This window comes from Centroberyx gerrardi, chromosome 9 (genome assembly GCF_048128805.1).
Source record: "Centroberyx gerrardi isolate f3 chromosome 9, fCenGer3.hap1.cur.20231027, whole genome shotgun sequence".
NCBI lineage: Eukaryota > Metazoa > Chordata > Actinopteri > Beryciformes > Berycidae > Centroberyx > Centroberyx gerrardi.
The window spans coordinates 25,332,896-25,357,895 of record NC_136005.1 but is presented as its reverse complement, the minus strand read 5'-3'; the positions used below and the strand labels follow the sequence as shown (position 1 = coordinate 25,357,895).

The window sequence follows — 25,000 nt, the reverse complement described above, 5'->3', positions numbered from 1 at the left end:
AGCAGAGAAAGAGAGAGAGAGAGAGAGAGAGAGAGGTATGGATAGATAACTATAGAGAGAGAGAGAGGTATAGAGAGATAACTAATAGAGAGAGAGAGAGCAAGACTTGTTGCCATGGTGACACGCCCCATGTGTACGAGCAAGGTTGTTGAATAAATGACCTTGACAAGCCAGATGTCTATCGGCCTATTCAGGACACACGCTCTCTCACACAGGCGCATGAACCCACACACACTCACACAGGCAGACTCTGTCTCTGTCACACACACACACACACACACTCACACACACGTGCACACGCACACTGTCAACCCATTGACACTTCTGAAGAGGCATGACATCAAAGAGAGGTAAATGTCTGGAATTATATAGTCAGGGATATAGAGAGACAGAGAGAGGGAGAGAGCGCCATAGACAGGAGGAAGAGAGAGAGAAAGAGGCTGACAAACACTGAGATAGGGGGAAACTGGAAAAACGGTATAGTCGAATATAATATAAATCCGTGAGAAAGCATGAGGAGTATTACCTTTCAAGTGTTGAGGCAGGTTCAAAGCGGCACTATAGGCAAGATTTTTATGTAAAAATACACCCGTCTTATTAGCCTAAATCACAAAGTGGGGCTACAACAGAGAAGCTGCATCCTATCCCCCCTAATTGAGACGCTGCAGGTTCGCCCTAATTGCTCAAATTAATATCTGGTGTCTGGTATGTACACTGGTGGGAAGTGATGAATTGAAACTCGAGTGAAATGCTAAAGTGTCTCCTAAACAGCAGAGAAAGCTGGACTCACCATCAATGGCTTCTCTTCTCTGCACCTCCACCCCAACCAGACACAAAGAAGACGACTTTTCGGTCCGAGGAGAGCGCAGTTCACTGACTTTACATGTTTTCTGGGTAGTGAAGTCCTCAAAATTCAAGCAGTTACCACTCGCTGCCATTTGGGGCCGCCAACGTGCAAAATGGCCCAGTGCAGCGTTAATATCTGACGGGGTTGATGTTATTTGAAACCTAGTTCTTATCTGAGATCAAAAGCACAAGTATGGGGGCTGCGAGTTAAACGTTTCTCTTTTATGCCTATGCCTTATCTGCAATGTAATGCGCATTACAAACACAAGGACAAAGAACAGAGTCCTCCATTTTGAACCACGCTAGAACAAAAGCACCAGCGATAGATAAGAAATAACACAATTACGGTTGAGGAGAGTGAACGAAATAGAATGGCACCGTGTGAGAAGGGAGAGAAGAAGAGATAGTTTCATGGTGTTTCTCTTCCCTTCATCTCTTCCCTCCCCTTCTTTCTTGCTTTCTTGCTTTCTTTCTATAATTTCCACCTCTCTTTTTACTCTTCTCGAACACAGTCTTCCTGACCCTGCCTTAAAGATTTGATGAAGTGACATACCGAGGCTCTTAAGTTCATGGCACTTTGTCTTGTTCACTCCTTTCATTCGATTCATGATATCATTGACTCACTTTTGTATGGCAGCACCTCCTTAAAAGCCTACTTATGCAATCCTCCGCCCTCTCCTGCCTTACAACACCATAAATCTACATTACATTTACATTTTAGGCATTTTGCCACCGCTCTTATCCGGAGCGACTCACAGATAAAGTGAACATCCATTGAAGCTGCTTAACAATAAAGAAGTGCGAGGGACAACAAAGCAGTGCTAAGAAATAACAAAACCGAACGGAATAAAAAGTAACATCAAAGGACTCCCATTTTGTTCTACTCAGCCTTTCAGTAGAGCCTTCGGTTCAGTCTCAGCTCTCTTTTCTCACCCCTCTCTTCCCCTAACCTGCCTCTTTTATCCTTATAGTCTCAATTCAGAGGTTTTTTCGCAATATAAATTTCACACTGGCTCCAATTTTTGCACCTTTCATAGTTGAGAGCGACTCAAAGGGCAGGCGGTTTCACCCCGCTGCTCAGGAACATGACCAACAAAACTTTTACAGCCTCAAACTAGATGTAAAACTCATGTTTCGCTGGCACATGCTGCCAGTCCTCACTGTCAGTCAATATGAGAGTGGAAAACTGTCTTCAATAAGAAAAATAAATACACTTGTAATGAAAGTGTAGAGCTGTGGTGGTGGCAGTGTTTCAGCACAGATTGGAGCTTTGGAGGGTTGAATCCCTCGTACCAGCTGGGAAAATTTGGGTGGGTAAACTCAATAATGCTGTCAACTTCCTAACAAATACTGTCAAGATGCCCTTTAGCCAGGCACTTAACATCCCATTGCTTCCCATCACATTGGAGCTGCTCAGTGGAAGAGTAATATATGAAACTGTATGAATATGAGCAGGACAATGCTGAAAAACAAGCATGTATGTTCAGCAATACCCTTCCCTGGATAAATAAAAGCTGACAAAAAGGGAACATCATTCAGGGTAAGAATTCATTCTTATATATTATTCCTGCGGCCCAGGATATTCCAGTTAATATTTGTGAAGAGGAACAACTCTGACCCAGATCCAGAAAGAATCCAGAGAATTGAGACCTTAATCTGTCATGTTAGGATTTAAAAGCAAGAGCTGCTCCATAGATAATGAATGGGGACATTTTATAGACCTATTTTGTTTTTCAGTTTCTTCACCCAAAAGTTTTATCTTAAGATAATGTGCCGCTATCTCCAGAAAATCCCCCTCTGTGCTCACACAGTCGACTTCATAGTACTAATAACAAGTTTATTGGTATAGCACTTTTCTAAAACAAAGTTTACCAAATGCTTCATAAGGAAGACAAACAAAAGGCACAGAAACAAGGTTACACAAGCAAAGAAAAGAGCCGCAAAAGCAAAGATGAAGCCATAAGGTTGGGAGTGGGATACCAACTTTACTGCTTATCTTTCGTGATTCATTCTCATTTCATTATTGTTATTTATGGTGTTTTTTTCCCCTCTCTCTCTCTCTACAGCGTGTCCTCAGGGCACCTTTAAGTCCTTGCAGGGGGCAGGATTATGCCAGCAGTGTCCGCTCAACAGCCGCTCCACCGTCGAGGCCGCCACCCTCTGCGGTTGTCGTAACGGCTATTACCGCGGCGACATGGACAAACCGGAGGACGCCTGCACCAGTGAGTCCACCTCTCTCTCTCTCTCTCTCTCTCTCTGTTCCACAAACACACCTTCAATAAATCTTTCAGTAGTGTAGCCAAGGGTGATTGCAGGTAGTAGGTAGAGGGATTATGCCTACAGTGCGACCGAGGTGGGTTTATGAAGGCAGATTGCGTTACTTACCGATATTTTTGGATTGAAGCCAATATTTTGTGCCGATATTCCTTAAATCTGACTGTTTTTATGCCAAAATATTCCAGAAAATTACAAGGATTCAGTATTCTTGGCAGAATTGTATTCTTGGCAGGATGGAAAAGCCTCTAGGCAATCGCATTTAGGCCATGAAACATTAAAACACCATTGAAATACAGGATAATACTACTAAATATGTAATAAAACAAACAGAATCACCTCCATCATATCAGAGGCTGATGACACTGACTGTGCGATATTTAATAAAAGGCCAATATATAGTCAAAGTGGTGAATCAGTCTAACCCTATATATATGCCCCTCACTCTAGGTGAATATAAATATGCAGCAACTTTCCTGCCTTGGGGACCAGCAAGTAATGACACCGCCACATTCAGGGATGCTTTCCAATGAAATGAATACACGTTTAAAGTGGAGAAGAGGCTATATTTCTATGCAAGACGAGGCACAGAGTTTGAAAAACGCTGCCTCTCAGCTCCGCAGAGAGACGGTGAAAGTAGGTTGAGACATGAATCACTTTGGACTGTCTCTTTCAGCTAGTCTCAAACTACGCGCGCGTGCGTGTGTGTGTGTGTGTGTGTGCATGTGCGTGTGTGTGCATCTTGGTGACCTGGATACAACAGCATGGGTTTTTGGGGCTAAATAAACTCTGGTTCATTCATAGCTGGGTCAACATTACACTGTTTTAGATTCATGAATGGAGCTCGCAAGGCTCTGCTAAAGAAATACAAAAAAGGTAACCCAAGGACTGTGGGAATTTCACTAAACACCACTGTCAAACAAATTGTGATAGTGACCAATGGTGCTACAATTTTATAAGCCCTACTGGCAAATTTAATCTTTTTTCCTCCCCACAATGCTTCTTTTAACACCAAAAGTCTACCAGGTTGGGGTATTTCTGACTTGGAAGGTGGACTAAATGATAAAAGTTATTGGGGCTACTGTTGCTATGGTGATAATTGTCTTCACAACAACATTTTTACAATACATTAAGGAGAAAGTCTCACATGTAGCATTTAAAAATGATTTCACTGCAGTGGCTATGGATCAGTTTGCGTTGTTAACCTATTTTGACACCAGAAGTAGCACATGAAAAGATCTGACTCTCCTCAGCAACAGCACCACACTCTCAAATTGATGTAAATTGATGCTGATGGATGAAAAATCTATTTCCCAGTGAAGGGGTGCCATGGGATGTAGAGTTATGAAGCCTCCCCAGCATATACAGTACTCGCGACTTTCAATTCAAGGACGAAAAAAGAGGAAAAACGGGAGTTACGAGTTTGTCCACGCGACACCAGCGAGATGCAACAGCGAAAACTCTGAAACTGTGGGATAGAACTTCAATATGTGAAGTATTTTCAGTTTATTTATGTTTTGTATAAACCCTAACCTAAAACCGGATCAGTGAAATGGAAGAGTGAACACGCAGTGTGTGGATGCCTGCCTGACAGAAAATCATTCCCTCAGCATGCCTCTTGGGTTGCATCGGCATGAAGGAGGTGTGTGTGTGTGCGTGTGTGTGTGTGTGTGTGTGTGTGTGTGTGTGCGAGTGTTTTTGTGTTGAATATGTGCGTATGGGTCAGCATGACACTGTGCTAGCCAGTGAAACAGTATAAAGTTGTAAAACAGTGAAAGCAGTATAGAGTCTGGCTGAAGACTGCAGTACTATTTGTCTCTCTAACCCTTTTGTAAAGGCTTCTGTAGTCCTGGCAGTAAAATGGCACGATTTAAAATGGGATTTTCACCTCTTTTCTTACTGTCTTATCACGCATATAAACGCATGCTTGCTGTGAACTGTATGTGTGTGTGTTTGACAGTGTGACTGAATGTGTGTGTGTGTTTTTCAGATAGAGAGAAAGTATGATTGAGTGACTATCTGCGCTTGTGTGTGTATAATAATGAATGCACGGTTTCTGGTGGGTCTTCTCAGTAGGAATGTTGATAGTATGGTGCTACTTAGATTTTCAACCCCCTACTGATATTCAACACTTTGATACAGCGCTGTGTGTGTGTGTGTGTGTGTGTGTCTGTGTGTGTTTGAGAAATAGTTTTTTTCCTTATTCCCCACGGAGCCATCCCAGAACTCTTATTCTTATGATTGTGTGATTTTTACATATGCCAAGGTTGAACTTCAGCTTCGTCTCCACAGCTCTTCTTTCAACATGACAGTCTGACAATGATATGTGTGTGTTTGTGTGCGTGCGTGTGTGTGTGTGTGCGTGTGTATATATGTGTGAATAAGTGTGAACAGTCAAGGACAAGGGCACCCGCTAGGTTTAACCTTGTGAAAGCTCTGGGCGTCCAATTAAGACACCCAGAAAACCCATATCTGTTCCTGGATCAAAGGGACAAGCTGACTGAAAGAGACTGACTGACTGACTGACTGACTCACTGACTGCAAGGGAGGCAAGCAGTCAGACACTAATTCTCTGCCTGGAGAGCTAATAAAGATCCTTCTCTCTAACTATTAAAGACACGGTTGGCTGAAACCCTAATCCCTAGTCTGATAGCACAGTAATGGTTGAAAGCTGCACTAGGTGACTTTGCATGTTGGTGGCCCCAAATGGCAGTGAGAGGTAACTGTTTGAATTTTGAGGACTTCAATACCCAGAAATCCTATAACATGATGTCAGTAAACTACATGTCTACATGCCTACATGTTAGTGTTCAGCCATCGTTGGTGAGTCCAGCTTTCTCTGACGGGGCGCTGTTTTGTATTTCACTCAAGTTTCGATTCATCACTTTGTGTGTGGAGAAGATTGCCTGCCAGCGTCCATACTCAACATCAGAATTTAATTTAGGCAAAGGAGGACTCACCAGCGTCTCAATTAGAGAGGAAGGGAGGCTCTTCTCTGTTGCAGCCCTACTTCATGATTTAGTCAGATAATACAGGTGTATTTTTACATCAAAATCTTTCCTTGTGCAGAGTTGAATACCAAGTGTTTTCCCTCTAATGACCTTTAGATTTTAGATTATCACTCTAACTCTATCACTCTAACAGACATCAGGCCTGCTCGGCTAACAGAGGACATGTAATAGGATTGCAGTACATTCCAGCAACACAGGTATCATTATCCAGATACTTTTGTAAAAAAAAACAAAAAACAGATTCTATACAGTCCTACAGCTGTCTGGATATGTAGTTGATCAGCATATTATAGCGTGTTCTCTTCTGATTATATAACGATTTAACCGGATGTAAGCCAGATGTAAGGCAGCAGTCCATGCAAACCAGTCATGACCTAAAATGTTCTCACGTGACATCATGTGAATTTCATCTGAATACAAGAGGAGGATTATGGGAGTTGTGTAAAAAGTCAAAGCTATGCTGTGAAGATTTATAGTTAAAGTTATATTTCACGATCATACAAAACGTACTTCCTTTTATTACTAGGCAGCACTGCTCAATAACACCGTGATGAAGTTGGATAGCATCCAGGTATGGAAGAGTGAAGTGTCTCACCCTGGCTGCCTGTTCTGGTTTTGCCTCTTGATTTCCACGGCACTGTGGTGATGGCGAGTTACAGGATTACTAAGCAGCATTTTGAAGCGAAAACAGGAATTTTCAGTGTCCATTCCACCTTGACTTGTCTCTTTCTGTCTATCTCCATCTCTCTCCCTGTCTCTCCAGGCGTCCCCTCAGCTCCTCGTAACGTGGTCTCGGTCGTCAACCAGACGTCAGTGCTGCTGGAGTGGCACCCGCCGCGCGACACCGGTCACCGTGACGACCTGGCCTACAACGTCCTGTGCAGGCGTTGCCACAGCAGCGAGCGGCGGGCGTGTCAGCCGTGTGACGACAGCGTGGCGGTCGCTCCGGGCCGGCGGGGGTTAAAGGTGACGAGTGTGGAGATCAGTAAGCTGTGGGCCCACACGCCTTACACCTTCGATATACAGGTGAGCCGCCGGAACAGAAAGTGCCTTTTTTAAACGTTTATTCATCCAGGGAAGGGTTCTGTTGAGCAATGCGCACGCATGCTGTTTGTCAGCACCGCCTTCCATCACATTAATGGTTACACACAGTGTTGAAAAAGGTTACTTTGCTTCATTACTTACCTTAAAAAGTAACTAGTTATGTTACAAAGTTACTCTTCATTAAAGGTCACTTGTTAGAGTACTTTTTTTTTAAATTATCTAACAAGTTATGTGTTAAGTTACTATTTACCACAAAAAAGGAATCTGGTCCTACCGCTAATCTCCATCTTAACAAGTCATTCAGTCGAGTCCTAAAATCCAAATTTTCTAAAAATAAGTGAAACAATCTGCCACTGGGGTTAGATAATTTCACTTGTTTCTGATGCAAATCAACTTGTTTCAAGAATTTTCTATAATCTGCATCGGAAACAACTTAAATTATCTCACTGATAATCAGTGGCAGATTTTTTCACTTCAATAATAGACTAAATGACTTGTTAAGATGGGGATTTTTTGCAGTGTACACATGATTTAGATTTATAGCTGCCCTGTACAACCACACTGTTGACAACTAAGCAGTTAGTGATAATAAAGTGGTGGTATATTGATTCCTGAAGGGGAAATTCTCTTCTCTCGCTTACCTCCCCTTCCACAGGAAGGTCAGAGGTCAGGATCAGCTACAGGTCAGCAGCTGTAGAGCTGGTAGGGTTTCAGTCTGATGCTCAGTGACACTTCAGTTGACATGTTGGCTTTTATCCCAGGGTCTCCAGTTATAGCATGTTCTCTGAAACCACTAAGCCATCCTGCTGTTTGTAATATCCTGGAATCTTCTGAACCGTGGTCAGACATGTTGTCCATTGCACCACTGGCCCACTTCACCATCAGGGTGGAGTGACTCACTCAAAGTCACCTTGATAGTAATTGTTGAGAGAGAGGAGAGTGTTACTTCATCACTCTCCCCAACTCGCCGGTCCTGGAATTCAAAACAGCTCCCTCCTGGTCACTAGCTCACCTCGTAACCTTTAGACTGCTGACACCCCCTTTAGGTTAATGCAAGAGATTAGAGATGGGATCCTCTAGGAATACACTGAAACATAGCTCTTTTCTAGGCTTACATCCACATAAATAACATGGCTTGGACATATGAGTCTAAGGCCTTCCTATACCCCCATTGTAATCTGCTATGTACTGAAACAAATCAGTAATCAGATTACAGATCCTTGTAATGCAAGGGATTGAATACTTGTTGTATTACTCAGAAACACATTTGTGGGGAAAGGGGTATTGTGAATGTAAGATGCAAACATCATTTTGCACAAAACAAAAATGGAAAATTAAATGAAAAAGGACAGATAAAGAAAAAAAAAAACAATCATCTGGAATTAGAGCATGGCGCGTCCCGTCGAGCTAGCCTCACTGTTTAATTACCACGTCTTTCATGATTTGGCATCTTAGACTGAAGACATTTTTAAAAATAATTAACTGAGCTCGTGATGAAATGATTGACAGTGTGTGGCAGCTCATGAGGTGGTCTTCAAATGTGCTCTGAAGCTGTAAATCGTTTCTTTGTGTTGATGGGATGAGAAAGACGGGGAAAGATGCATTATCTTCCATCAGAGCCTAACCTTCAGTACATCTACACTCTGAAGTGGAAATCATCCCATTGTTGTCAATGATTATAATAACTTTTCATGTTATTGTCTGTAAACCGGAGTTATTGACCATCACCCTTCATATTCTGCAGGCAATCAACGGGGTTTCCAACAAGAGCCCTTACCCCGCCCAGCAACTGTCAATCAACATTACAACCAATCAGGCTGGTGAGTGGGGGGTGCAAATGTGTGAGTATGAGTCTCTGTGTGTGTGTGTGTGTGTGTGTGTGTGCGTGTATAAGCATACCCTGGGGCACAGTGGATTAAGCGAGGGAGGGATGGCTGGGGGGATAAAGGAAATTGAGCTACAGCCTTTTAATTCATAAAACATGTTATAAGCTTGTCATCTCTCTCCCTTTCTCTCCCTCTCTCTCTCTCCTCTCTCTCTATTCTTTTCTTCTCCCCTTTATCCCCTCTCTCTCTGCCCCCCCCCCCCCCCTTTCTGTCCCTCTCTCTCGGTCTCTGACAGTGTAATTCTTAGAGACTATAAAGTGAGCTGAGTTACTGCTCCATCAATACTTTATAGAGACAGACACAAGTGATATTTCCACCGCTACCCCAATTTAGATTTAAAAGCCGCTTTGCTCTGATGGAAAACACATCATTTACCTCATCTACGGCAACCGCTCTCACTCCTAATCAAAACATGATTCATTGTCAGCCCGCCGTTTTCCGAGCACGTTCGCGACCGCTGCCGGATGCAAACCCCTTATCCCCGAAATCTTTTAGGAGCTAAGAAAAACAGATTTATTTTCGGCTTGACTGCAGTGGGGTTTTTCTTAATTATGCAGTGGGTTTTCAGTGCATTTCATGGGATTCTAAGGTTATGGAACTTACATATAGAGAACCGTGTAAAATGTCAATTCAAGTAGCGATAATCAAAAGTGCTGTGAGGTTTGCAGGCGACAGCTACATCATGTTGCCAAAAGAAGAAAAACGGAGGAGGCATTTGGCGCATTAGATACAATGTTTATCACAGCATTAAGTGGGGATTATAGCAGTCCCATGATGTCCTGATGAGTCAGCGCTGTAAAATGCATACCATCAACTTACAATATAATGATTCAAACTTGATCATCATAAAGCCAACAACAAAAATCAGTTATATTTTCAGAAAAGCATTTTTTTCTTTAATAAACCCTATCTTAATATAACATTGATTTGATACTTCTTACTGTGATGTGTAGTATGAATTTCTCTGTCTTGATTCCTTTCTCTCTCCACCGAACGCTATCAAGTAAAGCAGAAAAGCAATGAAAATCATCTCAAGCATGAAATGTATTATTACCAGTAGTTCCTGGTTTCTTAAATTATGGGGCAAATGCATTGCAGGCCTAACTGGTGTTTCCACATGAATGATAAGAGTGGTAATTTGTTTTCATGAAGAAAATACGTTTCTCCTTTGGGTCTGCTTTTAAGAATCCCTGCATGTCATCACATTATACGCTGGATTTTCATATTTATTGGTTAAGCATGCTAACACACCTTTTAACTGCCTGATTGATTGTGTGTGTGTGTGTGTATGTATGTATGTTTTAACAGCTCCCTCAGTAGTTCCCATAATGCACCAGGTGAGCTCAACAAGCCGCAGTTTCTCGTTGTCATGGCCACCGCCGGAACAGCCCAACGGAATCATCCTGGACTACGAGATACGATACTATGACAAGGTAGGCTGGGATGATATGTGTGTGTGTGTGTGTGTGTGCTTTTTGCTGTTATGGTCACTGCCTGTACATCCCTTAGCTACGATGATACAGGGGAATCAATATCAACTAAATCTAAGTCATCCATTATCTTATCAGGACAGAAGAGTCAACTAGCTCACTGGTTCTCAGCTCCTTTGGCCCATAACAACTAAAACACTGGGATGATACCCATGAAACAAAAATATGCACACAAAATGATGATTGTGACACCATACACCCAACATCCATTTGTAGATGTCTTCTTGTGTTTGTCAAGTCTGTTTTTGTGTTTTTCCTGTGTGTCCTGACCAAGAATTTCCAGCTGTAATCATACTTTTTGTAATATTCCTTTTGTTATTGTTGCTGTTATTTCCTATTACTTAAGATCTGTACTTCTGGCTGATTAAACATCATGGTTAGTCAGTTCAAAGAGGCTGGAGTGTGATGACTGCTGCTCCTCATAGACTCGACATGCTGATTAATGAAGGAGGGCTGGGAGCAGGGGCCTGTCAGGATACTGCCTAGATTTGGTTTTTTTCCTCTAATGCATTTTTTTCACTCTCAAATTCAGCTCAACCGCTTGTGTTATATGTCTAAGTTCATATATCATCTTCTGTACAAAATGATTTCCCGAATTGATCAATTGTCAGAATTGATCATAGAGCCATATATAGTAGATAGATATAGTAATAGTACAAGTGTTTCATAATGATTGAGATCTCTCTCTATCCCTCTCTCTATTCCAGTAGACATTCACATTTGAAATAAATCCTGTGCAAAAAATGTAAACATCTATACATTAACAGCTGACTACAGCAGGTTCATTTCAACATTTAAGACCACATCTGATGAACTAAATTGCAAAAGAAAGGTTTATTGAGTCTAATAAAGCTGTGAATGTTTCTGCCTTGAATAATTGATGAAGTGGTGTGAGGTGCCCCAATTTGATAAACTGTCAAGCTCATTTCACAAAATATAGTGGAATTGGGCTCTATGGACTCTGGCAGATCTAATTAGATCAACTGGATGTCATCGGTCTTGCAAATCAAAAAGAAAATCAGTAACAACCGTTCATGTAAGTCATGTCCAGTACATTGGACACTGGGTCCGAACATGTTATGTAATCTAAAAATCAGTCATAGCTACAGCGCCTCACATTGCCTGCTGGTGATTGTGAGGAGAGATCATAAAATTCATATGTCCATTGGGATAAACTGACCAGAACTCAGATACAGAGACAAACATCTCATTGTGGGCCACTCTTCACTTTAACTGCTTGAAAAAAACAGCAACTCATGAGAATCAAAACAATTATGGAAGGTTGACCTTCCAGCTGAGGCAAATTTATTCCGTTTTCTTTTCGTATAAGATAAATTAGCCAAAAGAATTCTCTCTCTGTTGTTACCCTAGTTAGATATATTTGAAACTTTACTGATTTTGACTACAGGCTATTTCATAAAACACAAGATGAAACTACAGGTTTTATAGCTGTTTTATTTGCACATAACCATATCCTTATTAAACTCCATTTCAGGAGTCTCAGTTCTTTTCTTGATGAACCTTTTCTTGTTTTTATAGCTCCGATGCAGTTATTCACTCACCTCGATGCTTTTCATGGTGATTGTTACTCATATGTTGCTTACAAGTCTTTGGGGAGAAGCGTTGCTTTTATGCAGCCTCTGATTTCGCCGAATTGGTTGTTGAGCCACGCTGTACGCTATGTCCATCTTCTCAGCCTGTTGATGTCGGCTCCAAATCTACCTGAGGCCCTGGTTTGTCTCAATATATGGAAGCCAAAAGTCAACACAGACTCCTCAGCTTACAAACGTCTTTTGGCTATTGAGGATGGAGTATTGCCTCCCAGAGAAATAGACTCACCACCACCTCTCATAACTAAGACCATTTTTGTAGGAAATACTCGACCATCCAGCCCTCCAGCCCGGTATGCTGAGGCTCCATCTTGCCTTTGCCTACGATCAGCAGATGTATCGATGCCACAAGGAAACGCTCAGTGAGAAGTAACCCTCTTCTCCCTGAGTCAATATCTTTGGATTTGTGCTTGACTCCTCCCCACCCCGTTGACCTACTTGGACCTCAGTGATAAATGGGAGCCGATAGTTTGAGTTGACTCTAAACTAATGCAGTACCTCCTGGACTTGGAGACAGAAGTACTTGGTGAGAGGTACTTCAGCGCCCTCTCATCAGCTATTTCTAGATTTGTGATTGACTGCTTCTCACCCTGCGGACCAACTCTGCTCCAGTTTGATAAATAGTAGCCAATAGTTCGAGTTGATTCTGAACTACTGAATCTCCTCCTGGAATCAGAGAAACAGGAAAGTGAACAAGAACTTTTGTTCATCAACGAGAATATGATCGACTTAGACTTTAGACAATTTCTGAAAGTTCCTTCATTGTCCTGCAAAAGGAAGTAAAATTTGAGTGTGATGACAAAAACGTCACTCTGCTGCTTTCCGCTGCTTCCCGCTGTGCCTGACCACAGTTTGAGAGCACTGGAGGAACTCGCCAACTACCTTGTTGAATCACAGAAAGACAAGGAGACCGAAGCACCAATTGACCTGACAGTGGACGCTGCTCAAATCAAAGCTCCTACCAGTCTGCTTCCATGAGGCTGAGGAGATCCTGCCTGACCGAGGCAATCAAGCCTCCGGCTATCCTGTAGTGGACAAGGTCCTGACCTGTCTGGCCCAGGAGACCAAGGCACCAAACACTTTGCCGCCTGAGCTCAATGATCAAACCGGCCCGCGTAAAGACGATCAGACTCCATGCTGCCCGCCTCAGGGGGCCAATGCTTCCTCTTCCTTGATTCAGGGGGTGAAACCTACAGGACCTGATTGCTCCCCTATCAAAGGCTGCCTTTCTACAAAAAAACTGAAAGAACGGAAGAACTGTGGCTTCTTATCTTGGCTTTTTTGGATATTCACACAAAAAACAATACGTCTGAAAATGCAGGTTGCATTTACTTGCTTACGCAGGTCAAATCAGTTCTATTAAACTAAAAACGTTATATCTATCACCCAAAAGCCGTAGGCTACAAAAGAATATTCTCATCTTTTCGGAGGCTGAGACAACAGCGGAGAGGCTTCCTTTGCAGACGGATCATAAACAAAGAACAGAGCAAAGGCACCTACAAGAGGATGGTGGGCACACCAGTGAAGAAGAACATGCCTCCTCATCCACAGCCCACATTTGATTCCCTGCCATGTTCCTAACCAGCTTACAAAACTGAAAAAATATATATTTTTTGACAAACACTGCTTGTCTCTGCGCACATTTCTTCGACGCATTTCTTCTGTCCAGTATATCAGTCAGTTGATGCCTCCATAACTCTGTGAAACTCTCAACTACAAACAGAACTACAAACTTTCAAAGCTCCTGACTCCTGTCGACTCTCTTTCTTTATCTATTCTCTTTGATGAGAACACTCAGGCGCGGGCCAAAAGTCCATGACACCAGAGGGCTCGCAGATTCTACTTTTCCGGCACAACATAGTACAGCTATACAAGATCGTGATTTTGTTGCTGTCTGTCTGTGTGCGTGTGTGTGCGTGCGTGTGTGTGTGTGTGTGTGTGTGTGTATATATGTGTGTGTTTGTTCTTGTTGTTAGTGCTCTTGTTAAAGTTGTTGGTAACAGTGGTAGTGGGGCAGGTACTAAAATAAAAATTTGAACTTATCACTTAAACCATGTTCTTTCCTGGTTTACTGTCACAAGTAGAAATGCCACTGACAATTCCAGCTATGGGACACTTATAGGACCCAATTTCTGTAAAAACATGTTAACATATTCAGACGCAGTGTCCAATGTAATGGAAACTGGGTCTTAATTATCCTTGTTACTGATTTCCTTTGTACTTTGCATGAATAATAACACACAGTTGATCCAATTACATCTTCCAGAGCCCACAGAGCTGAATTCCACTATATTTTGTGAAATGAGCATGTCAGTCTATCAGAATGGGGCATCTCAAAGCACTTCATCAATTGTTCAAAGAGGAAACATTCACAGCTATATTAGACTAATTAATAAGCCTTTCTTTTCCAGCTGAGTTGATGAAATGTGGTCTTAAAGCTTAACATGAGCCTGCTGTATAGCTGTAAATGTATAGATGTTCACATTTTGCCATAGGATTTCTATAACATTGGATGTCTAGTGCAATAGATAGTGGATCTCAAGTGTTGCAAAACACCGGTGCTATAATTATAGGCCCTATGGAGAATACAGTATAGTTCTATGGTCAATGTACTTTTCAGGAAATAATATTTTACAGATGATGATACATGAACTTAAGCCTTTAATAAACATCTCACACAAGCGGTGCAGCTTATTTTGAGAGTGAAAAATCCATTAGAGGGAAAACAAATCTAACGTTATCCTGACAGGTCTCTTCTCTTCGCCCTCCTTAAGCACAGATAAAACCCTCATATAGTCAAAATCAGGGCAGTAAGTTAAAGTTGGCCTTATTTGCTGGCCCCTTTGCTTTAACATTATTTAACATGGAAGCCAATTAAGACCCAAAATCAAAAGCTGACAGTTTGTTCTCTTACTGTTTCCTTCCTTCATACGCATCTTAGGAGGGGAAAACTCTTTCACACTGTAGACGAGCCAACCGCAAAAAAAGACTAATTTTAGCTCATAGCTTCAAGTGAAGAAGTCCTTGGGGAGCGGTTTGATAAGCCTGGAGAGAAAGGACAGGTTTTTCCTTACCAGAGAGCTACCTCCCTTTTTCGGCCCTTTCTCATCTCTCCTCCTTCCTTCCCTCCCTCCATCCACTCTTCCATCCATCCCTCCCTCCCTCCTCTCCTCCTCGCCATTCTATAGATAATGAGGTTTTAATGTAGTGAATTAGATATGGCACAGGGAGACAGGATTTTTTCCCCTACTTATCTCTCGCTAGCAGACCTTCCCAGCTGGGCTGCCCCCTAACCCCGTCACTGGGGCAAGCCCGAGCCCCTTCCACACCTCCAAATCCATCCCCCACCCCGCCCAGCCCAACACTTCCCTTTTCACCATCACTTCCACATATAGCCTCCTCTCTCATTTCATTCTCTCCCAGCTTTAACTCTTCAAACGCTCTCTGCAGCTGTCCAGGTGTAGGTGGTATAGTGGGATTAGCCGAGCCTGGTTTTGGTCACATCAACAGTACACTAAATGAAAATACAGACTCCAGTGATTTTAAATGGTAACAGAAATTAGGAGAAATAAGGATAATAAACAGCATTAGACATCCTGTTTTTTAAAGGTAATTTAAGGGAATGGCCATAACAAAATGTCATTGCAGGCTTATATATTTCTGTGTTCTTTTATTATAGTGCTGTTGGTAATTTCATTTGATATGGATTAGTGGTGTCCTATATACTCACTGTTGCGCAATATGTGCTTGTTATAATAATGCTAATAATAGCAACAGTAACAATAAAGCAAAGTAATAATTGTAATAGCAATAATGATTGTAATGATAGGTAACTACTACTAGTACTACTACTACTACTGTTACTACTACTACTATTACTACTACTGCTGCTGCTGCTGCTACTACTAGTAGTAGTACTACTACTGTTACTATTACTACTACTACTACTGCTACTACTACTACTACTACTACTACTACTACCACATTACTACTGTTACTACAACCACTACTATTACTATTACTACTACTACATTACTACTGTTACTACAACCACTACTATTACTATTACTACTACTACTACTACTACTGCTGCTATTGTTACTACTGTTACTACAGTACAACCACCACTATTACTACTGCTACTATTACTATTACTACTACTACTACTACTACTGCTACTACAACAACTGCCACTTCTGATACTAGTAAACCCTCTCTTGCTCATTCACCCTTTTCCATGCCCCCCATCACCCCTATCCTCCCCTCCCACCTTTGTTCCCTCTCTCTTTTCCCTCCTGACCACTCTTCCTCATCATCATCATCCTCCTTCTTCCTCTCCTCTTCCCTCTGCCTCCACCCTTTCACCTCCTCCATCCTTAAGGTACGATTCCCTCCCCCTCTTTTGTCCCCCCCCCCCCCCCCCCCCCCATATCTATCTTTCTCTCTGGACCGTATCTACTTCACTGCATTAAAACCTCTTTATCTGAAAGAAAGGGAGGAGAGGGAGCAGGGGAAGGAGGGAGAAAGAGGATTGGGAGGTAAAAGGTGGTAGCTTTGGGTTTATAAGATAGGCCTGTCTCTCCGCACCATACCAAATTCACCACAGGAGGGGATAGGGGGGAGAAAAAAACCAAATACTCTGAATTTGTAAGCTAGACCTGTCTCTCTGGACCATATCGAATTCACTACATTAACGCCTAATTATCTGTAGGATGGAGAGGACGGAGGAAAGGAGGGGTGGAAGAGTGGAGGAAGGGAAGGAGGTGGGAAGAGAGCGAGGAGAGGCAGGCAGGGCAGGACAGAGGGAGGCAAGGATAGATGGAGGGATATGGAGGTTAGGGGATTTAGGGCAGAAAGAGAGGAAGAAGGTGATGGTGGAGGGAATAAGGGATAGGGAAGGAGAACAGAGAACAGGTGGAGGAGAGAGGTATGGAGTGGAAAAGAGAATAGAGTAATAAAAACAATGGAGAAGGGTGAACAGGCAGCCATATTGAGCGTATAAGGTTGTATCCCCATGCAACAGGGGTTGTTAAAGTTGTTAAGGGATTCATTCTAAAATGCTATATAACCATTGTGGGGAAAAAGTGAAATGTGAAAGGTTACAATTTCATATGCAAAGGTCTTAAGTAAGCTATTAACTGCAGTAATAATTCATATTTGTCTCCCATGATGAAATCGAGGGGAGGACTAGATCGGACTCCTTCCATTTGTTCGTTCATCCATCCATCTCAGACGCTGCTGATCAGAGTTTGATGAAACTTGGGGGAATGATGCATCTCACCACTGCGCTGCAGCAGTATGAAAATTACACTGATTGGTATAAAAGGAGCGCTACAATTGTTCATTCATTCATCCATGTGTCACACACAATATCTCAGACACCTCTTATCGGACTTTGATGCAACTTGAGGGAATGATACATCTCACCACTGTGCTCCAGCATTTTCAAAATTACACTGCTACAGTTACAGGTCAAATCAATGCCATAATTGTTATTGATTGGCCCAAACGGGGTCTGCGTCATTCAGAGGGGAACAACGTGTTTACTGTTGTCTTGTTTTACTTTCATACCCGCAATTATTATGTAGGCTATGAGTGGGTGTCACATTTTTAAAATGGTGGATATCTCATGTTGGAATGAAACTTGGAATGGATCCTTTGCAGCCCAAGGCTCAAACTGAGTAAATTTAGTCTCTGTCTCTCTTGTCTGTGGTTGAGGAAGAATTATGGTCTGTCTTGGGGGTGGTATTGAAACATCTCTCCCTCTCTCTCCCTCTCTCTCCCTCTCTCTCTCTCTCTCTCTCTCTCTCTCTCTCCCCACCCCTCCCTTCCTCCCCTCAGTCCCAGTCGTCAGTGTTGAACAGTTCGGTGGTCCAGAGCGAGGCCCCCAGTGTGGTTCTGGAGGGGCTTAGGCCAGGTACGGGCTACGTGGTCCAGGTGAGGGCTCGCACCGTGGCCGGCTACGGAGCCTACAGCAAGGAGATGCTCTTCCAAACACTGACCGACGGTAAGGGGGTGGGTGGCGGGGGTGTGGGGAGTTGGAGGGGGTGGTGGGGGTTGTTTGTGTTGATGGGGAAAGAGAGTGGAAGACTGAGAGAGGAAGGGAATATGAGAGAGTGAGGGTGAAAGTCTGGCAGTCAAGTGATTAAATTCTGCCCTACTTTGGGTGGGTGCATGTGTGGATGTGTGTGTGCCTGCTTGCTTGCACTCGGGTGGAAGTCTTATAAATGATACTATTTTTCTCTATATTTGTGTGTGTGTGTGTGTGAGAGAGAGAGAGAGAGAGAGAGAAACTGTCAGGTATATAACTTCCCTTGCAGAAATGCGTAATTGAGTGTTTGTGTATGTGAGAAAGTCCTGAAAATAATATCTTTCTCTTTTCAAATTTGTGTCGGATTGTGTGTGTGTGTGTGTTTGTGTGTGTGTGTGTGTGTGTGTGTGTGGGTGTGTGTGTGTGTGTGTGTGGGTGTGTGTGTGTGTGTGTGTGTGTGTGTCTCCAGATGAGTATAAGTCAGAGCTGGGACAGCAGCTTTCCCTGATTGCAGGCTCTTTAGTGGGTGGAGTGTGTATCGTCTCGCTGGTGGCTATCGCTATCATCTGTACCAGGTAAAACACACACACACACACATACACTGGATGCATGCATGTCACATGGGTCACCTAACGGTTAGAGAGACTGTTCTGTAACCATAATGCTCATCAGCAGCCATGTGTCCTGTCAAGGCACTGAACCCATACCTGCTTGTTCATTGTAAATTACACTGGACAGACAGTCAGCTCATTACCTAAAATGGTAAATTGCATGTGCTCACATATGGAACTGTAGCTCTTTACTCAAACCTAACAAAGACATAAGCCGGGTGTCCATCCAAGTATTTTTTAATGATATTTCACATTAGAAAAGCTACATGGAAACGGCAAAATTTGATATAATGTCTGCAATATCACAAAAGGTTATTGTGTTCACATTTGAAGCCGAACAAAAATTTTGTCCATAAAGAAATTATGCAATTACTAGCGATGGAAACACAATTTTCAAATAAATGACGACATCGGCTTGGCATGATCGGCCCAACAGATGGTTCAGTTGAAAAATGGCCTGGGCTATTCTGAAATGTCTGTAAAAGATTAGTCATCTGCAACCTCCCAGAAATGTCAAACCTGCCATGTGCAGTATAAAGTGCCTATTGTGCTTGTATGAACATTAGCCGGCGCATTAAAATATCACCAAGCGCATTTCGTCGCTTTCGTCCTCAGATGAAAGCATGAAACATTAGCTGACACTAAGGAACAACAACAACTCGCCCAGTACTAATGAATTCTTGAAAAGACTTTCTCAGGTGGATGTGTTTGTGTGATATTCAGCGAGCCTTTTTACTCGCTTCCATCCAGCTGACGGAAATGCAACTAATTTGCATTCCATGCTTTTGTGACATTTCGAAGGTTTGTGTAAAATTTGCTTAACCGTTGGATGTGAACATGTGAAAAAACTGTGACTGACTTGTTTTTGTGTATCTATCTGTTGCACCATCTCGGTCTGCCGATTTGGCTGCCTCTCTCTCTCTCACAGTCTCTCCGTCTGCCTCTCTGTCTGCAGGAGAAGGCAGTTGAAGGAGAGTGTGTACGGTGACAAACTGCAGCAGTACAACACCGGGGGAGGTAGAGCCACTACTGACACTTACATCTATTAATTAGACCCACCTTCATACAGTACTTATACTACCAGTCAAAAGTTTTGAAACACCTGAGTGAATGTACTATGTTTTTTATTATCTTGAAGCCATTTCGATCTAAAGGCTTAAATGCTTGAAATTTGTTTCTTAGACAAATATAAATAGTGAAGTTCATGCCTTTGTATGAATTTCTTTCCAAAGCCTTTGCCTTTCCATCAAGGCAAAGGGCGGCTGCTTTAAAGAATCTAAAATATAAGATAGTTTGCTTTTGATTTGTTTAACACTTTTTTGGTCACTGCATAATTGTGTTATTTCATAGTTTGGATGTCTTTACTATTACTATTCTAACATGTGAAAAATAGTAAAAATGAAGAAAAATGTGTGTGTGACTTTTGACTGGTACTGTACGTACATACACCATACTTCCAAAACAGAGAAAGATACAGAGTCCTGTTTATATTTGCACTCCTCTTCTTCCTCTTCAGAAGTGACTCTGAGGCCGGACATGTTCAGCGGCCCCGCCCCCACCGTCACCTTCCCCACCCTGTCCGAGGGCCACAGCTCGCCGGGGGTCAAGATCTACATCGACCCCTTCACCTACGAGGACCCCAACGAGGCCGTCCGCGAGTTCGCCAAGGAAATCGACCCCTCCTGCGTCAAAATAGAGGAAGTCATAGGAGCAGGTAGAGAGTTTTTGATTCACGTCATGTCCAGTCTTGTTTCTAACATTCCTCTTCCTCTCTGTCTTTGTCTATTTTGTTGGCTGTTAAAGGAAAAATCAACCAAAAAATATCTAAAACGTACATCCATGATTATTTTCATTTTGTTATCTGTCAGAAAATATTAATATGCATGAATCTACTCTAGCAAGAGCTTGGTTTGTATATATATAAATAATAAAAATTAAAAAAGTATCTACTGTATGATGTAAGCGTCTTTTCATTTTAACACAGCCTTCAGTTCCTAAATCATATCTGCTCTACATTGTATTACTCTACATTGCTCCAGCTGGAAAGTTGAAAAGTGAATCTTGGGTTCTTTAATGAGACTGACACGTCAGTTGAAACAGAAGACATTCTCCACTAAGTGAATCAATTTCTTCGTCTGTGCCAGACTTTTCTGTCAATGAAATAGATTTGGAAACATGCAAAGCCAATTTATTATTTTGCTTTATTTTTTCCCCTTTGAAGTCGAGAGAGATGTTTTATTCATGCCCAAAACTTTCACAGGAATAAATTAAAACTGACTTCATGCATTCCTCTTTGGCTATCTGTGCACACACTGTAAAAATGCTGTGTGATGTTCGGAAAATGGAGAAAGTTGGATTTGAAATGGAGTCTCCGGAGCATCCTCTGGAATTTTTGGGGGGCAGAATTTTTTTACATTTCAGCTATCTGATGAAAAACTTTTATCTCCAAAATTCAACTTTTCAGCAGCTGTGATGAACTGCCTTGTTTCACCACTGATCCCTGTGTGCTGAAACTATGCAGTGGCTTGTGATAGTTTTCTGTCCAATCAATCAATCAATGAATCAGTCAATCAATCACAGACAGACAGACAGACAGACAGATAGATAGATAGATTGATTTAATGTTGTAATGATCTACTTGTGTCTGTTATGTGGTTTGTTTTCTATCACTCACCACATTAGAAATAAGAATTTTTCAGTTTTAATACTCTCACGCATAACTTCTTTGTTGTTGTTTTTTTTTTTTTTTTTTTTTGGCCAAAACTAATCAAATCCAAATGGCTACGGCGCTCTGTGTGAGAAAAGGTCATGAACCAGATTCAAACCCTCACCGCCGCAAGTATGTGGTTTGGGCTTTAGTCTGTTGAGCCACTCTGAGAGGCTTTCTGTAATCCCTCCGTTTCTCCCGTTATTTCTCTCGGGGGGTGGGGGGGAAGGTTTCTCACCTCAGCCAGAGGTGACAGAGGAGGGATGAAGGGAAGCGGAGGGAGGGAGGGGAAAATATGAGCCTGTGTGATATGAGATACCGCCGCATTCTGAGCCCCTTAAATGGTGGGATCTCTCCCATTCTGCTGCAATAGAAAGTGAGAATTTAACAGTTCTCTCTCTCTCTCTCTCTCTCTGATTCTATATCTCTCTCACTCACTGTGCAACTCTCCCCCCCTTGTCTCTCTTCCTCAGTATGATTTCCCCTCTCTCTCTCTCTCTCTCTCCCTCTCTTTGATTCCCCTCCCCCCACCTCCTCCTCCTCCTCCTCCTCCTCTTCCTCCGTCTCTCCCTGTGATTCTTGCCCCTCTAGAGTTTTAGAGTTTGTTTGCGTAGAGAAATGCTAAAACAAAGAACCAAGGAAAAAAAACCAAAAAAAAAAAACCAACAGATTGCAGAGGGGAGATAAAAGAAGAAAGCACCCTAAGGAGATAATAAAAACATCTCACCTCACTCTCTCTCTCTCTCGCTCTCTCTCTTCCTCTCCCTCTGTGATTACATCCCTCTCTTTTCCTCTGTGTATGAATCTGTGTAAGAATCTGGCAGTGGGGTGAGATACTTTCACTTACTTCCAATGCAGTTTCGCCCGTTTTGAACATTTTCATCATCTTGAAACTAGTGGCAATACCTGGAAATAAGCTGGATCACTAATATCAAGATTATGTCGTTTGATTGGAGAAAATTCCTGAAACGAGCGAAGGAAACAAGTGAAAATGATCTCACCCAGCTGGATGATTTTTTCATAAGAAACATAAGATTTCGAGATTGAATTCTAGACGGAATAACTTGTTATGGATATTTTTTGCTGTGCTCTGTGATTCTATCCCTCTCTCCTTGACCTCCTCCTTGAGTTTAGGAGGAAGCAAGGAAGTGACGTGTCATCGGATCTCGCCGCCCTTTCTTAACAAAGCCATTCTTTTCATCCCTCTCTCCTCCATCCATCCCTCCTTCCCTCTCATCCACACCCCCCCACCCTCCTTATTATCTTTCCCTTCTCGTTTCCACCTCCCTCCTCTTTTCATTTCTACATCTGCCTCCCCCTCTCCTCCTCTACGCCTCCTTCCTCCTCTCTCCATCCTTTTTCTTATTCCTCCATTTCTCCCTCCCTCTCTCTCCGTCTCTCTCCCTCTCCTGGCGTTCAGCAGTGACAGTAGATAGTTTTTAATGAGCAGTGAGATGTGGAGCAGAGATCAGAGTGAGAGAGGACGACTCTGCCTGTCATCCAATTCCCGTCACTCATCCATTATTCACGCAGCGATTTTTATCTCCGGGACGAGGACTTTTATTTTGAAGTGACATTCAATTTTCATGTCCCCGAGCAGCACAGGGTGACATTTATTTTGACAAAAGACATTTGCGTCTCCAGCAGTGGAAGGAAACCCAAATTCTGTATTCAAGGTCAAAACCATCCCAGTTTCTTTCATTTTCGGTGACCATGGGACCAACACAATTATTTTCTCCAAAACTGCTTTTATTCACAGATGAATGCAGTTCAACAGAAAGAAACGACACACATGAAGTCAGCTAACATTCTAGAGCTCTTGGCCTATTGATTTTTGATCTATAACTTGCCTTGTAATCAACACAGCAGAAAGCATCTCTGAAGGCACTCTGGATAAAAGCATCAGGAATTTAGCTGAAAAAAATGCGTCATTTACCAAAATGCGTCCTGGTCACAACCTAACAAAGTGCTCTATAAATAAAGGTTATAGTGCACTTATCCAGATTTACAAAGTGCTTTACATGACAAATGAAAATGTGAGCAGGGATTGAACCTATGAACTTCCTGTTTCAGGACAGTCTCTTTAACCACCAAGGCACCCGGTTGCTTTTTTTTCAGTTGAGGTGTGCAGAGCTAAAGTAACTGAGCAAAAAATGCCTATGTCCCTTTATCTTGTTTCCCACTACTGCTACTCAGCCTTTTCCTCACCCCCGAGAGGAACTGGTGAGGGAATCCAATTTTGTTCCTCTTTCAGCCTGCAGAAACTACCATCAAAGTGCCCTTGAGCAAGACCCTCGACCCCACACTGCTCCAGTGGAGCTGCTCAGTGGCCATCAGTATGAGGCTGAGGTTGCAGAGGGCGGCTCCCAGGAGTGAGAGTGTTTTTATGTGTTTAACACTCCCTGCCCCTGAAACTACTCCCCAAGTTATCTGCTGTAAATAACAATGCGTTCTTTCTTGTTTAATTAGAGGATTAAAAGTGTTGTTTAAAAAAAATACATGGCCAAACGGCATGAACCCAGGCTCATTTCACTTTACAGGAGACCCATTTTACATCAGAAAATGTGATTAAAATGCAATTAATCTATCACCAACAATGTATTTGTTTTTCCATGTTGAGGCACATACTGTACTTTCTAGTTTTCCGAAGAGCTTTAAAGGCTTTCAGTGAGAACAAAGTGATCAATACATAATGTGTTAAAGGCGTATTCCACCTCTTTCCTCAGGTGAGTTTGGGGAGGTGTACAAGGGCCGCCTGAAGCCCGTGGGGAAAAAGGAACTTCTCGTGGCCATCAAGACGCTGAAGGTGGGCTACTCCGAGAGGCAGAGGCGGGACTTCCTGTCCGAGGCGTCAATCATGGGCCAGTTCGACCAACCAAACATCATTAGGCTGGAGGGCGTGGTCACCAAGAGCCGGCCCACCATGATCATCACAGAGTTCATGGAGAACGGAGCACTGGATTCATTTCTCAGGGTAAATAACACACATACACACACACACACACACACACACACATACAGATGGAGCCATGTTGCAGTCTGCTGCTGCACCTTGGCTTCGTTTCCAAGAGAAATTGTGTGGAGAAAGCAAGTTTTCTCCCTTGCAGCTATTGGAAGTTACAAGGAATGAGTTTTGCATAATAATTTATGAACTTGTTCCTGTTATATACCATTCAAGAAAGAATTGTCTGCAGTTATAATGTGGGATAGATGCAAGATAAATGCATGAAGAAGTATTTCTACAATGGCTACAAAGTCCGATACCAATACCCAATTTTTGGATTGAAGCTGCTGATAGCCGATACTTTGTGCCGATATTCAATATCTTTAAAATTAACCATTTTAATGCCAAAAAAAATTCCCAAATTGCAAATATGATGTGTTTCCCCTCAGAATGTTAGGGTTGGAAAAGCTTCTGAAACAGACCATGTTAAACTTGCTATTGAAACTAATTAAATTGTTTTAGGTGGGTGAGCAGATCCTTAAGGCA

At 42.5% G+C, this 25,000-nt stretch overlaps 1 protein-coding gene across 3 annotated transcripts in view; it reads left to right on the top strand.

The window, feature by feature from the left end:
- LOC139925823 (ephrin type-B receptor 1-like) overlaps positions 1 to 25,000 on the top strand; it is a 43,472-nt gene that overhangs the window by 9,816 nt on the left and 8,656 nt on the right. Inside the window, exons 5-13 of one of the 3 annotated variants that reach the window (XM_071917314.2) lie at positions 2,913 to 3,068; positions 6,895 to 7,157; positions 8,920 to 8,995; positions 10,370 to 10,494; positions 18,003 to 18,168; positions 18,662 to 18,767; positions 19,762 to 19,808; positions 20,383 to 20,517; positions 24,237 to 24,484. In XM_071917314.2, the coding sequence (XP_071773415.1) occupies positions 2,913 to 3,068; positions 6,895 to 7,157; positions 8,920 to 8,995; positions 10,370 to 10,494; positions 18,003 to 18,168; positions 18,662 to 18,767; positions 19,762 to 19,808; positions 20,383 to 20,517; positions 24,237 to 24,484 (1,322 nt within the window). Of the gene's footprint in view, positions 1 to 2,912; positions 3,069 to 6,894; positions 7,158 to 8,919; positions 8,996 to 10,369; positions 10,495 to 18,002; positions 18,169 to 18,661; positions 18,768 to 19,758; positions 19,826 to 20,382; positions 20,518 to 24,236; positions 24,485 to 25,000 lie in introns of all 3 variants that reach the window. The other 2 variants (XM_071917313.2, XM_071917311.2) reach the window with 2 other exon arrangements.